This window comes from Acanthopagrus latus, chromosome 23 (genome assembly GCF_904848185.1).
Source record: "Acanthopagrus latus isolate v.2019 chromosome 23, fAcaLat1.1, whole genome shotgun sequence".
Taxonomy (NCBI): Eukaryota; Metazoa; Chordata; class Actinopteri; order Spariformes; family Sparidae; genus Acanthopagrus; species Acanthopagrus latus.
In genome coordinates this window covers 7,536,376-7,551,803 of record NC_051061.1, presented here as the reverse complement: position 1 = coordinate 7,551,803, position 15,428 = coordinate 7,536,376, and the positions used below count along the sequence as shown (strand labels likewise).

General features: G+C 41.1%; 1 protein-coding gene across 9 annotated transcripts; it reads right to left on the bottom strand.

The window, feature by feature from the left end:
• Positions 1-255: 255 nt before the first annotated feature.
• On the bottom strand, positions 256-15,220 carry LOC119013648. 9 transcript variants are annotated; one of them, XM_037088361.1, is made up of 13 exons: positions 14,937-15,220; positions 13,350-13,582; positions 10,695-10,895; positions 10,510-10,596; positions 10,294-10,427; positions 10,129-10,182; positions 9,975-10,029; positions 4,908-5,147; positions 4,722-4,807; positions 3,249-3,309; positions 2,915-3,082; positions 2,260-2,371; positions 256-2,176 (listed from the first exon to the last, which is right to left on the bottom strand). In XM_037088361.1, exons 3-13 carry the CDS (start codon positions 10,885-10,887, stop codon positions 1,951-1,953), a joined length of 1,416 nt encoding a protein of 471 aa, XP_036944256.1. In that variant the 5' UTR covers positions 10,888-10,895; positions 13,350-13,582; positions 14,937-15,220; the 3' UTR covers positions 256-1,950. The 9 variants fall into 9 exon arrangements, 8 of the variants coding, with proteins under 8 accessions (XP_036944256.1, XP_036944254.1, XP_036944259.1 ...); XM_037088359.1 differs by having other exon boundaries at positions 13,350-15,220; XM_037088364.1 differs by having other exon boundaries at positions 2,951-3,082; positions 13,350-15,220.
• Between the last annotated feature and the right edge of the window lie 208 nt (positions 15,221-15,428).

The following is a 15,428-nucleotide window of genomic DNA, read 5'->3' as shown; positions in this document are numbered from 1 at the left end:
TGTGGTGTAACATCGTAACAACATTTGTCAATATAAAAACATCAGGAGCAACATATGTATAATTATTTTTTACATAACTTTTAATATAAATCCTATAATATCGTCAGCAATCAGTGCTATGCAGCAGAATTAGAGAGAAATGTAATTATCTTCATATTGTCATCTAAGTGCATTTGCCATCTCCACATACAGTTTATGACTGGTCCCAAAAAATGAATCCAATTGCTGCTTCAATTAATGTATCAAATGGTTTTATTTGCCAGAATTGTAAGACATGGGAAAAACAGAAAATCCCAAGGAAAACATGTACAAGGGAAACATTACGATCCAACATGGTCCCAAGGTCTTAAAAGACAATGCAAAGACTGAGAAGCACAAGACATTCAATATAAAGACTAAACAACACAGTCCTGAAATCAAAAACACATTGACATAATTTAAAATAAATTAAAAAATAGTAAATAAATGTATATGTATGAATGTATACATTTTATTATAAATATGTTACTTTTCCATACAAAAAAAAACTTTTATAAGTTGCCCAACATGGCACCAGTGTAAATTAGAAGAAGTTAATAATCCTGCAAAACTTTGTATCTCCTCAGACAGGGCATTCCAAAGCCAAGGGGGCCCTGATAGTGAAGGCACGATCACCTTTAGCTTTTCTACAAGCTACAGGCTGGCTTGTAAGGACTTAAAATGTCTGTTATATAGGTTGGAGCCAGACATAAGTACTTTAAAAGTGATCAGTACAATCTTAAAATCAATTCTAAAACGGACAGGGATCCAATGACGGGAAACTAGGACTGGTATAATGTGATGTTGTCTGTTAAAACCAGTTGGAATGCATTTCTGAATGAATGCATAATGCATAAAATTGTTAAGAACTGAAGGGTCAAGGTTTGGTTTCTTAAAAATGGGTAGGAGAACAGCATGTTTAAAAGAGTGTGGGAAAATGCCACTTTTTAGGGAGCTGTTCATAATCAATAAAATACTGGGTCCAACAGTGTCAAATAACCTCTAACCTCTAGGGATAAAATCAAGGCTGCAAGTTGTTGGTTTCATGTGTGGTGTGAGTTAAAGAGCAGTGAAACTAGTTCAAAGCAGCTAAAATAACTATGGATGTCCCTACTGATGTGTAAAATTTGGTCCAGGAGGGTAACTTTATTCCTAACAATTTTGACTCTATTTCTAAAATAGTTTGAAAAGTCCTCATACCTTTCTTAAGAGGCCTCAATAAAAGGAGGAGGGCGGGGGTGGTTACTGATTCCATGACTTGACACTCCAATTGGAGTGATTTGCTAAAAGTAAATTGGAGAAGATGAATGTTCTTGCTTATTTAAGTGCTTTTTGGTAATTTTGCATGGTATCATTCCAGGTCTCATAAAACATGTGTAAGCCTGTCTTTTTTCATTTCCTTTCATTTCATCTGCACTCTTTTTTCAGTGATTGGGTGCAGTTATACAGCCAGGGCTGCACTGCTCTATTTAGACTTTTGTCTTTGTAGGGGGCAATGGAGTCCAAGACAAGTGTGGTTAAAAAGGGAGACCAGCTCCTCTGTGTTAAAATCAGAAGTAAAAGCAGTTAAAGAAGCAGTAAAAAGCACAGAAAACAGACTGGTACACTGTGATTAAAAGGTGTTTGGGATGAAATCATATTGAATAAAACAGCTTTATGATTTGACACACAAATATGCTTAGTAGTGAAGTTATCTGGGCTTAGGCCACTAAACAAAACCATTTGTCTTATTTTGACATAAAAAAGATAAAAGCTCTGCAAACTCTTCGATAAAAGTTTGGTTTGGCTGGTCTGTAGATTACTAAAATTGTTACTGGAACTTCAGAGTGTACCATAAAACCATGATGTTCAAAAGAAGTAAAACTTTTTTTTTAAATTAAAAATAGTTGTACTTAATCCTTATTATCAATAGTATCAGTATTCATATATATATTATCTATATATCTGTTTGTTTAAAGAGGGAACAAGGGATCCGCAGAGGGATCTGTAGTATTCTTCTTGTAACATCAACACTTTTATCTGGATCTTTATTTTCTCCCTCCTCAGCTGATCGAGGTCCATTGTGTCCAGATCACAGCTGGTGGAGGGCCGATAGGATGGAGCGTCCACCATGTTGAAGGACTGAGTGTTGTGTGAGGCTTGGGTTGTTTGGGGAATCCTGTGGAAAGAAAATGTCTTTGTGGCCTTGCATGCAAATTAGGCATCTTTATTCATCCGAGTAACATGACACTTAGACCTTACCTTGTGTTGAGCTGAATCACTTCTGCTGCTTGTTGGCAAGAGGTGGTGGCATCTCTGTTCTGATATTTACACTCACCCAGCACTCTCTGGGATTTGGTGACGTGGCCGACATCTACAGAGTTAGCACATATATTTATATTCAGAAACATATTGTCTTCTCTAAGCACTTCTGTCATGGTTTCTGAGCAACTTACACACTGCCTCTATGCTTTACTCCTTAACACCTCTATGTATGGCTGATGTCTTTGAAGCAGTGTTGCTAACATATCCAGCTGGCCTTCAGGTCTTGACATGCCAAAATGCTTGTTATTAGCTTTTTCATGTCTTCAAAACCTTTAATCCATCGTCTCTGCATTTCAGGCCCACTCCCTCTACTCCTTCTTTCTTTCTGCTTCTTTTCTTAGTGCCCTGTTTCTTCTCCTTACTCATGACCATCTTTGCATGAGACCCAAATGTCAAATTTATACAATTATTCAAACAAGTCCTTGAAATCTTAAACAATATTACCACTAAAGGAACTGTTGAAACAGGCAACCCATTTTGCACAGTGATTGTTCAATTCTGCTGCAACAAAGACCCTTCATAATAGTGGCTTGTTTTTTATTACGGTGAGCCCAACAATGGCAGCATAACGTCCCTCCACCCCTTTCATTACTTTGTGTGAACTCCTCTCCATTTTCTTCCAAAACACCTTCAGTGTTGGGTGGATCTGACATCTTAGAAGGGCCAGTATCCGTGGCTGCTGTTTCATCTATCCCTGAAACTTTATACTGCTGGTCCTCTTCATTTTGTATATCCTCATCCAGTGACTGACGCCACCTGTCTGCATACACATAAAACCGAGGATACAGGAGTGGAACACTTAAACCACAACATAAAATACTGTTGTGGAATTAGCTTCTTTAAATTACTTATTTCTTTGTGAAATGATTTAATTACAACTCTCATACACTAGTAACTCATTTTTGTTTAAGTAGAACAATAATCACCATCAATTAACAAACCTTCCAGCGGAGGCTCCATGTGGTTGGACTGACAATCAGTCGTTGTCTGAAACAAAAGTAAGCAACATGTTATGTCTCACAAAGATGTAGGACTCTTTGTTGTACTTAATCCTTATCATCAAGAGTCCCAGATACCCTAGTGAGGTATGGTTTCCCAATTTATGATCACCAGTACTGATCACCTGTACCATTTATAGTGATAATTGACTTGACTTTTCTATACATTCTTTGGCCGTTCCTCTGTTTCAAACAAAATTCCTAGGGTCAAGGAATGATGACCCCGACCACTGTGGTGGATAATGTCACAGAAGGGCCCTCTCATGAAGTGCTATGTGTTAGCTTGCTACATTAGCCAATTAGCACTAAATGCTCATTGCAATCCACCTAATAGTTGTTTAGTCTTCTTACAAAATAAACAATGTAATTAAAAAGGTAAGAAATAGAATAGGCATATATACTGTACATATAAACATAATATAGTACAAAATTAACAGCAATTTTTTACTCACAAATCTAACTAATAAATATGGGTGTTAAGAAAAATTGACCAGAGCAAAAACTTCTTAATGTCTATATGGAGCAGTGCTGGTTGTACAGTCTGACAGCAGCAGGAAGGAAGGACCTGCGATACCTCTCCTTCACACACTTAGGGTGTATCAGTCTGTCACTGAAGGAGCTCCCCGGTGCTGTGAAAGTGTCCTGCAGGGGGTGGAACTTCTGCACCAGCAGCGATGTCAGCTTATCCATCATCCTGCTCTCTCCCACCACCTGCACTGGGTCAAGAGGGGATCCCAGGATGGAGCTGGCCTTCTTTATAAGTTTATCAAGTCTCTTCCTGTCTGCTGCCGAGACGCTGCTGCTCCAGAAGACTACTCTATAGCAAATGGCTGATGCCACCACAGAGTCATAGAAAGAGGTCAGGAGTGGCCCCTGCACTCCAAAGTACCTGAGCTTCCTTAGCAGATACAGTCTGCTCTGACCGTTCTTATGTGTAGCTGCAGTGTGACCATACTTCTTTGTCAATTACCCTGATTATTGACTTGACTTTTCATCTATGAATTCTTAGAAGTTGTGAATTTGGATGCTCAACTTTTTCAAATAAAATTCCTGGGGATTGAGGAAAGATGAGCCCGACCCCAAGTTATGCCACAGAAGCATGCAACATTTGCTAATTAGCACCAAATGCTCATTGCAATCCATCCAATAGTCGCTGATGCTCTTACTGCTACAGGTAAGAGGCCATTTCACACAAACCACCAATGTAAACCGAAAGGCTACAGTGGAATGGAGGGGTGACCAGCAAACCAATGTCAGACCAATACTGCTGTCCTTTGAGCTGCACCACTAACATGGCTCAGTACTTCTTCTGAGACATATTACAGAGGAACACACACACACACACACACACACACACACACACACACACAGAAATGACGCCACAGTTTCTCCACATCTTACCTCTGTAAGCTTTTTGATGACAACTTTTACATCTGTCTGCAATGCTCTCTTCTCAGGTGTTGAAACGATACCTTTTGGCTCCCTTTCTAAAAGATTTGTGATATTCAAAGAAATGAATATTAGTCTCACATGCTGACATTCATTTCAGTAATGGTATTTCTAAAGATGATGATCAGGTAACTTCACCCTCAGAAACACTGCTGTCATCTGCATCACCAGAAGGCACATCGTCGTCTTCCACTGCTCCCTCTTCCATTTCATCCTCCTCTTTACTCACGTCAACATTTGAGTCCAAAACCTCCCCGCCATTTTCAGCCTCAAACCTTTCTTCTTCTGCCTCCAGCACCAAGTCTCCACTGCTTGGTAGCCAGTCTTCATCTTTAACAGCCTCTTCATCAGATTCTTCTGCAGTCTGTATCTCTGAGTCTTTGACATGGATCAAATAAAAAAAATAGTACATTACAGTACAATAGTACAATCTTTAATTAGAATCATCAGAATCAGGATACTTTATTAATCCCTGGGGGGGGAATTGTTTTTGTTCCACATGCTCCACGCAAGGTAGAAAAAGAAATATAGCATGAATGAAAACAAGAGATAAAGATAAAGACATACATAAAATACTAAAGTAGATAATACAATAAAATAATAAAGTAGACACATATATAATGCTGCTGAGTATACTCTTTCCTGTAACTACCTAGCTGCCATTAGCAAGTAGTTCAGTTAGTGATACTAAGTGGCCCTATTAGCTGATGGAAGTCTCTGACCTGCAATATGACTTTGGTGATGAGAAGACATGCTGGGCAGGGCCAGTAAGGCATCAGCGGCGAGAAAAAACTGCACATAGAGCCGAAAAATGTTCACACCTTACTCTGTGAATTAAGGATTTTTTTCTACTAGACATAAGACTGGATTGCTGAATTGTATTCTGTTTACTTCAAGTTTGAATGAAGTGTGTTTAACGATGACTTAACAAGGCAGTCAGACTAATCTTAGCTGTCCAACTTTGATTAGCTTAATTGCTAAGGCTAGAGAAAAACTTGAATTCAGACCGTGGACGATTGTGTTTTTTGAACATACGGTTCTCTCGCCTCAAAGTCAGTGGGTTTTCAAATTTGTTTTTTGGTTAAATGCCTGAAATAACATCTGTTAACACAGGCTTAGACATGATTAGCTTAAGTGCTAAGGCTAGAGAGAAACTAGAATTCAGACAGTGGACGGTTGTATTCTATAAAAATGGGTGTTAAAATACCTTCTTTCTTAACACTAATTTATTCTAATTACTTATTAGACCAAGAAACAAACCTCTTGTGGTATCAAGTGGTGTTACTACACAGTACAGGCCAGGGCTAGCTGATTAGCATGCTAACTTGAGTATTGTTAGTTCATCTTTTGCATCGTTTAAAATGTTTTTTCCATATCTTACAAATTGCAACTTCACTGAATGAATAATATCAGTTTTGTATGCACTCTGCTTTTCTTCATTCCCATGCTGTGCTCTATTAATGAGTCCTACATACCAGAAATCAGTTAGCATTTCTGCACATAAGCACTCAAAGTCAGTGGGTTTTTGAATTTGCTTTATGAGTTAAAAGGCTTGAAGTAACATCTGCGATTTTATGCTCTGCAACATAAAATAAAATAAGTTCAACTTGTTGAGTGATTAACAGAAAACATGTATAGTTATTTTGTTGTTACGCTTAGGTGACGTTTAAGTCTCATGACTGCGATGCACAGTGGCAAAAATCCCATTTCATAGTTGGGGGGAGAACAATAAACAGTAAAATTTTAGAGAATAATTCCGGGGGGGGGGACAAGGAATAAAAGTTGTGGCCTGTCTTTTATACAGCATCTTTTACCATAATTTGACGCTTTAGTTTATCTATCTATCCAACAAGCAGGCAGAAGACCTTTCTTAGCCCTGGCTGAGTCCACCTGCACATGTCTAGATTTAAAACAAAATGATTGAAATCAAATTACCTTGTACACATGCAATGAATTAACTAATTATCAGGCAAACATCTAAGTTTGTTTATCAGATGTCTCATAATCAGATAACTGCCTTTTTCCAGATGAAAGATATCAGATTATGCTATTTTCTCTCTCTCGCAGTGTTGCACTCTCATGCACTGTCAGCATGTTCAAATCAAATGTTTCATAAATGTTATCAAAAGTAATGATAATTACAATAATTGCATTATACTGTATTAGTCCTTACCCTACCTGTATACAAGTTCTTGTTTATTCACCCAGCAATACAAAACGATGGTAGTAGGTGGAAGGTGGCAATAATGCACTTTATGTGAACACATCTGTCATAATACCTTTGTTCACTGTTCTAACTCCCAATGCTCAAAAAAACTGACCTGTGACTCTATGGCTCTGTCTGACTGGCTCTGGCTCTCTGTGCTCTGCTGTATTTTCTGACTTGGCTTTGCCTGATGAATCCATTATGAAACATTTTCATAAGTACTTAATTCCATTCTTATTGATATCTTATATCAAGGTCTTCACACTAACTTGGCATTTTGGTGCACTGAAAAATGAGCGGATATCTTCATTTTTTTCTTTTCTCTTCCATTTCAACTGACCTGGTTGGCTGGCTGGCTGGCACACACACACACACACAAACAGCAATATCTTTTACTGTCAAATGTGTACAACTCCAGAATGAATATCATGTGTAATAATAGGATCTGACAATACTGCAAAAAATCTGTTGAAAATTCATTAAGTTGTGATAATTTAATTGGAGATTGACAGAGACTGCAACATTTGACTCAGAAATGAAAAAATCAGCTTTAAAGACAAAGTAGATACAGTATCTACTAGTTAACTGAACATATTTCAAGACAATTGACTCTGGATAACTGGATAAAACCTTCCTGGAAATAAGTCTAAAATGTCAGTAATATCTGATTCACATTTATATTCAGACAGTCTTTTAGAATTACAAAAATAATTAAAGCTGCAAGCAGCGATGAGCAAGCCCTCGCCATCTGTGCACGTGGGGCTGTGGCGGCGTCGGACTGCGCACTCACCTGTTACTTGCATGTCACGATGGGGAGAAAACAAGCAGTAAATGTCATATTGATCGGACGATGTTTGTCTGACTTACTGTGTCCAGTGGGTGGCGCTATGGATATGACACAGTTTTGATGCACAGATATATGCAGGGCGCCTCCCTCTACATTCCTGAGAGATTTGCTGCAGATAGGACATTGTATGGTGAAGTCACGAGGACTTGATGCTTCATGGCGAAGGATTGAAATGGACGGCACCACCACGGCCAGCAGTTACGTCAGGCTGCGGCACCGTCGGATTGCGCACTCACCTGTTACTTTCATGTGATGCTGGGGAGAAAACACGCAATAAACGTCATGTCAATCGGATGATGTTTGTCTGACTTCCTATGTCCAGTGGGTGGCGCTATGGATATGACACAGTTTTGATGCACAGATATATGCAGGGCGCCTCCCTCTACATTCCTGAGAGAATTCCCGCAGATAGGACATTGTATGGTGAAGTCACGAGGACTTGATGCTTCATGGCGAAGGATTGAAATGGATGGCACCACTACGGCCAGCAGGTGTATCAGGCTACGGCGCTGTCAGATTGCACGCTCACCTGTTACTTCCATGTCATACTGGGGAGAAAACAAGCAGGAAAAAAATAGTTTCCACCATCACGGCCACCATGTATGACCTAGCGGAAAGATTTCCATAACTTTTGATCTTCAAGGCATGAAAATGATACTGAGTTAATGTGAAGACTCTGGTGTTTAATCTCTAGGACAAGATAGTTTTAAAAGGAGCCATAAAATGGCGTTTCACATCAAAGTGGATGACTTCCTGTTGGACTGACAGTATGGGTCCAAGAGGGTTTTTTTGTGTGTCTGCTCATGACAAATATGCACACCGAATTTCGTTCCTGTATCTGCAAGTAGGAGGCGGGGCATTACATTATGATTTTTTTGTCTGACTTCCTGTGTTCAGTGGGTGGCGCTATGATGATGACAGTTTTGATGCACAGATATATTCAGGGTGACTCCCTCTACATTCCTGAGAGATTTGGTGTAGAAGGGGAATTGTATGTTGAAGTTACGAGGACTTGATGCTTTATGGCGAAGGATTTAAATTGACCGCACCACCATGGCCAGCAGACATGACGTGGGCGAAAGCTTTAAACAGGTTTTCATCCTCAAGGGCTGAGGATGATACTGACTGACAGTGAAGTCTGTTGGTGTTAAATCTGTTGGAGGATGTCATTACAGTGCGAGGATTGTAAATATTTCAAATTGGCGGCCACAATCAAAATGGCCGACTTAGTATTGATGCTGAGACGTATTCGGGGCGACACTGTCGACATGTATATGCATTTTGGTGTAGATGGGAAATTGTATGTTGAAGTTATAAAGACTTGATGCTTCATGGCAAAGGAAAAAAATGGTTTCCACCGTCACGCCCACCAGACATGACGTAGCCGAAAGATTTCCATAACTTTTCATCTTCAAGGCATGAAGATGATACTGAGTGAGTGTGAAGACTGTGGTGTTTGGGCTCTAGGACAAGATAGTTTTCAAAGTAGGCACGAATTTGGGAAAAATGCTGCCACACATCAAAATGGCCGACTTCCTGTTGGAGTGATGGTATTGGCCCCCCCAGACTTTTTTGTGCGTCTGCTCATGATGAATCTGCGTAACGAATTTCATTCATCCTTGCGCATGTGGAAGGCAGGCAAGAACAACAGGGGACGCTATAGAGCCTGCAGGTCACGTCCACGGTCAATAACATTAAGTCATCAAATTTTTCACTGGATGTGACGTATATTCCAAATTTTTATTGAGTTTTGGGGTATGTTCAGTCTTCCAAAACAGCAGTTAAACCACAGAAGAATAATTCTTTCTCTTTCAGTTACAACAAGGGCCCTTAGGGAATTATTCTTCTGCGGTTTAACTGCGGTTTAACATCCACACGCTGCTGCAGCTGCTAGCTCCGCCCATTGGACAGAGTGTGGGGTGGACTCAACCATTTCTAGGAATGGGGGGGGGGACTAAATCTTCACAGATGTAAATAGCACATTATTGCGCGATTATAATGAGCACCACTTACATTGTGATTTCAAAAGTCTTACAGGCTAATTCTCGAGGGAACCAGGGGCGATGCTTACTTAGCCTACAAAAATACGTCATTCCTACACCACTCTTGGTGTTGTGGTTTAACTTGAAGTTACAGAAAAGCGCAGACAAACCTTCAGAGGAGCTGTCCAAAGAGATGATTTTATGTGATGATTGTTTTTTCTTTTGCTGGGAGAAATGAGAAAAAGAAATACAAGACTCATAATCACTGTCAAAATGCATTGTTTTACAAGAGCAGAATCACATCATATTTGGCTGTTCAGCTACCTTTTTGGGTGTAGATTGTCTGCTTTTATATCCCTTGGTGGTTAAGACGCCTCTCTGTGATTATAGTGACAAGTTAGTTAAGCAGTTTATTTACTGTTCTGTACAGTCTGTTCTGGTCACATTGAATGAAGAGTACACTCTGCACGAAGGACGATGCAAACTTACATCAAACAAACACTGCAGAGGCTCATTTTTATGCAAAATACTTTGTTTCCATTTCCTAGAAGAACGTTTCCCTCCCAAGACCTCGAACTCAGGGGGAGTATACCGGCTGCCATCGCATTTAATACACTTCTCACCTAAACAGAACATCCCCACACAGCAACACAGGTTAGAAACAAAAAGCTGACGAAATAAGGAAATGTGTTAGTTTCAGCTTACCTCTTTCCAGCTTTTCTTTATCCAGGACACCTATTTTGTTTCCACAGGTTACATCCAAGAATCCTACAGATTGTGCACCTGCATGGACTGCACACAGAGTGACATATTCTTGAACAGTACTCTGTAAAAAATGTTTTAATAAAAGATCAGTGGGCGCTCAGAATATCATGGCTCTAAAATCTCACTGATTTCTGGTGTAGTCTGGGTGTGGGCATCCTGGGTGGATGGGCCCGGCTGCTCAGTGTCTCCCTTGTCATTGTTAACTTCCTTGTCCTCATCCGCATTATACTGGACACTTCTCTTTTTGTTTGGGCTTATTCCATTGTACTCCTCCTCTTCCTCACATGTAAGCCCTGACAGAGATCTTTTCTTCGCCATTCAGTCCCCTTTCGTAAAAGAAAAACAAAAGCAAATAGCTGCATTATTCGACTGCTCCTGCTATGATACATTAAAGATTTTTCTCTTCTGATTTAAAGTTAAGTACTCATCATGTAACACTAGCCGTTCTTAGACAAAGCCTTTTTACCCGTCCTTTTGGCGGCTCGGTCCGCAGTTTAGACAGAAGCCGGCAAATTGGGGGTCTGTTTTGGTCCGCCGATATTCCGCCTCGGAGGGTGCACTTATTTCCGCCTCGCCCGCTATCTAAAAACGAGGCGGAAATGTGCCGGCCTCTGAGTGAGGTGGGCGGAGATGTCAGTGACCTGCACTGTTGTGCAACCCACAGTCGGGGAGTTTTAAAACCAAGAAACAGCTGATCACAGCAGTCAGTCCATCACTTCATCCGCGGACATTAAGATGAACGACTGGACAGCCGCAGAGATCCAGGAGAAGCCGCATCTCCTCGGTCTCTGTAGCTGTTTGGCTGTGTCTGCTTGTTGTGTCGGCAAGCTAAGGACGGTCGCTAATTTCAAATTAAAAGCCCTCTGCTAAGAACCCAGTTCTAAACTCCTATGAGGTACAATGTAAAGCTCTTATTTTGAAGACAAGTTCTATGTCACTGTTCACAGCCCAACTTCGAGCTTCACGTCACGTCACATGTTTACACCTACCTCAGATGCGGCTTTTGGAAAAGGAGGAATATGACGCCTCCGTTTTAGAAAGACAGGCCGGCACATTGCCGCCCTTACCTTGGAGCAAATGTGCCGCCTTTTCTATATAAACAGGGCTACTATTTACATACAGTATACAAGGAAGGTTCTTTTGTCGTTTTACAAGTTTTATAAATAGATGAATACACAATAAGTCATGGAAATAAAACGATTTTACTGTGGAGTGCAAAAGATGAATTAAGGAGTCTGACAGCCTGGAGTCTGCAGACTGCTCATAAATACAGTTGTCTGTTACCTGAATGGTGTAATAATTCTTATCTTATAAACTACTACCACTACTACTTATATAGATCCCCGTGGTTCATATGTAAATAGGAAGAAACTTGAATGTCTTACAACATAAATCTGTCTGATATCAGTCACTTGGTTTACAAAGGTGTGGTTCCAAGTGAGGCAGGCATAGTTCAGCAAACACGGAGCATTATCTAAACATATCCGTGTATTATCCCCATACAGGCCTACAGTTATTTCACAAAACAACATGAATCCATCATAACAACATCGTATTTTGTTCAAAGGTCACCAGAATAAATCATAGATGTTGTTTTGGCTTCCTCCGACACTTAAATAGCACGGCTCAAAAGAGGAAGCAACATACAAAGAAAATGCCACTCACAAAGTCCACAAGGATGCCAAATTTATTATTTCTCTCTGAGAGCAAAAAAAAGCAAACCAGGAGCAAACAAAAGAGGGACAGGAGACCCCGGCGAAAAGAAACCCAACGTGGGAGGATGCAGGACCACCGGCGCAATGGGCCGTCACTCCCGCACCCATATGGGGGAAGCATCGCTACTATCATTCACGCTTCATAGTCCGTAACAGCGCGATAAGGCATCGGCCATGACGTTCTCTCTGCCCTTTACTTGTCGGATCGTAATGTTGAAGGATTGTAGGAATAATACCCAGCACATTCATCTATGATTTGTATTCTGCATTTTGATTTATAAACAGGAGGGGGGTGGGATCAGTATAAATAACAACGGACACGCTTGCAGAGCCGACGTAAACTTCAAAATGCTTGAGAGCAAAAACAAGTGCGATAGCCTCCTTCTCAATTGTGATGTCAATTCTCAATACACACGGTGATGCATATTAAACTTCTTAAAGAAGTAAGAGACAGGATGTTCCACATCATCATCCCCATCCTGGAGCAGGACAGCCCCCGGCCCTGCTTCACTGGTATCAACAGCCAATTTAAACGGACGGTCAAACGCAGAACCGGGCTCAACAGATCGGTAAGAGGGGCGGCTACAGCAGAAACATTATTACAGAAACATCTGTAGTACCCTGCCATCCCCAAAAAGCGACGCAGCTCCCGACGTGACCCAGGAGCAGGGAACGACTGGATGGCCTCAACTTTCGAGTTCACTGGTTTAACTTGTCGCTGTCCCACAACTTTTCCTAAAAACTCAACAGTAGCTCGCCCAAACTCACACTTAGCCAGATTAAGCGTGAGATTTGCGTCACACAACCTCTTGAACACTGTCTTAAACTGCTGAAAATGTTCATCTCACGAGCTTGAATAGATCACAATATCGTCCAGATAAGACTAGATTTACAATGCCCCCGATGTCACAAACACAGAAATCTTCCTTGCCCGCGGAGTCAGCAGCACCTGCCAATACCCTTTTAACAGGTCAAGCTTTGTTAGTAAGTGGCATTCCCAACATGGTCAACACAGTCTTCAACCTGGGGAAGAGGATAACAGTCTGGCTTAGTGACCCCATTTACGTTACGGAGGTCTGTGCAGAACCAATCCGAGCCGTCAGACTTGTCAGCTAAGAGACACAGTGAGCTCCATGGACTGGAGCTGGGCTCTGCAATGCCATTCTCCAGCATATAGGTGACTTGTTGTTGTAAATGGAGATGCTTATTGGGCTTGACCCGGTATGGATGCTGCTTGATTGGTGGCAAATCGCCAACATCAATGTCATGCTGCAGCATATTCGTCCTAGTCGGCACATCTGAAAACAGAGAGGTGAGATTTTATCAGACTGACCACATCTTCATGCTGAGCCTGAGTTAAATGCGGGAGACACTCATCAAGTTTGGACAGCATTTCAAAGTTTTTCAATCATCCCTTGACCACAACAGCGGATGGTCCGGTGATATCCTCATTGTCGGACACAGCTGGGGCCACCGGGGCCTCTGGGGAATCAGCACCAGACAGCGCCCCAGTTTCCTGGGCCTCAATCACTTCAGCACTGGACAGTGACACAACCACCCTCTCTGTATTGACAGTATTGTATTGTATCTGTATCCACCCTCTGTACTGACAGGGACAGATTTGCTGCCCAGGTATGGTTTCAACATATTTATGTGACACAACTGCATTTTTCTGCCAACCAAATCTGAAGTCTGGGCGTATTGTGGTTGTTATAAGAATATTCAGGGACAGCTGTTCGAGGATGGCAGCCCTATCTGCAGGAGCTGCGAGAAGAAAGTTGGTGCGAGGGGCGGCAACACATCCAATTTACTTACGTTCACTTTACGACCATCACCATCAACTGTTCAGCAAATGCAAGGTAAATTAACCTCAAGCTTGTGTGCATGATGTATGTCGAGTTTTCTCTGTCTAATTTGCTGTTGTCACTAATGTAAATTGATCAGGTAGTGGTATAACTGAACAAAGTTGGTCCGTGATATGGCAAGTTATCTGAACCACTTATTAATTGTAGATTTCACTTTTTAAAGTCGACCAAATAATTCCCCAAACATTGATGCAGAGCTGCAGTGAGGAGGATTTGAAACAAACACGTACTGGGTGGACTGAGTTAGTGAATACAAACTGTTTGTTTTGATCTAAAAAAAAAATGTGATCTAAATTGTAAGTTTTGTGATCTCTCGCTTGAACCCTTAGTATTAAGTAGCAATGACAGTAATGATTCATAATGACATTTTCTATTCATTTTTTTCACAGAGAGGGTCTGCTGGCCACTTGAGTGCTGCTGCCACTACATCTCATTCTACCTCTGAAACGCAGACATAAAAGGACGCGTTTCAAAAACAGGCTGCTTATGTGCCCTCATCGCAAAAAGCCAATGATCTATTTTGCACACTTTTGATACATTCTTTTATAATTACAGTGGGGCAAAAAAGTATTTAGTCAGCCACCAATTGTGCAAGTTCTCCCACTTAAAAAGATGAGAGAGGCCTGTAATTTTCATCCTAGGTACACTTCAACTATGAGAGACAGAATGGGCGGAAAGAATCCAGGAAATCACATTGTACGATTTTTAATGAATTAATTGGTAAATTCCTCGGTAAAATAAGTATTTGGTCAGCTACAAACAAGCAAGATTACTGGCTCTCACAGACCTGTAATTTCTTCTTCAAGAGGTTCCTCTGTCCTCCACTCGTTACCTGTATTAATGGCACTTGTTTGAACTCGTTATCGGTATAAAAGACACCTGTCCACAACCTCAAACAGTCACACTCAAAACTCTGCTATGGCCAAAACCAAAGAGCTATCAAAGGACACCAGAAACAAAATTGTAGACCTGCACCAGGCTGGGAAGACTGAATCTGCAATAGGTAAGCATCTTGGTGTGAAGAAATCAACTGTGGGAGTAATTATTAGAAAATGGAAGACATACAAGACCACTGATAATATCCCTCGATCTGGGGCTCCACGCAAGATCTCACCCCGTGGGGTCAAAATGATAACAAGAACGGTGAGCAAAAATCCCAGAAGCACACGGGGGGACCTAGTGAATGACCTGCAGAGAGCTGGGACCACAGTAACAAAGGCTATCATCATTAACACACTACGCCGCCAGGGACTCAAATCCTGCAGTGCCAGATGTGTCC

Excerpts from the sequence above, each read along its gene's own strand:
- LOC119013648 (XM_037088359.1), bottom strand. The coding sequence starts at position 10,887 with ATGGCGAAGAAAAGATCTCTGTCAGGGCTTACATGTGAGGAAGAGGAG. Across the intron at positions 10,597-10,694 it reads CCAGACTACACCAGAAATCA|TCCATGCAGGTGCACAATCT; the intron begins GTGAGATTTTAG and ends CTCTGTGTGCAG. Across the intron at positions 3,310-4,721 it reads TCATCAAAAAGCTTACAGAG|ACAACGACTGATTGTCAGTC; the intron begins GTAAGATGTGGA and ends CTTTTGTTTCAG.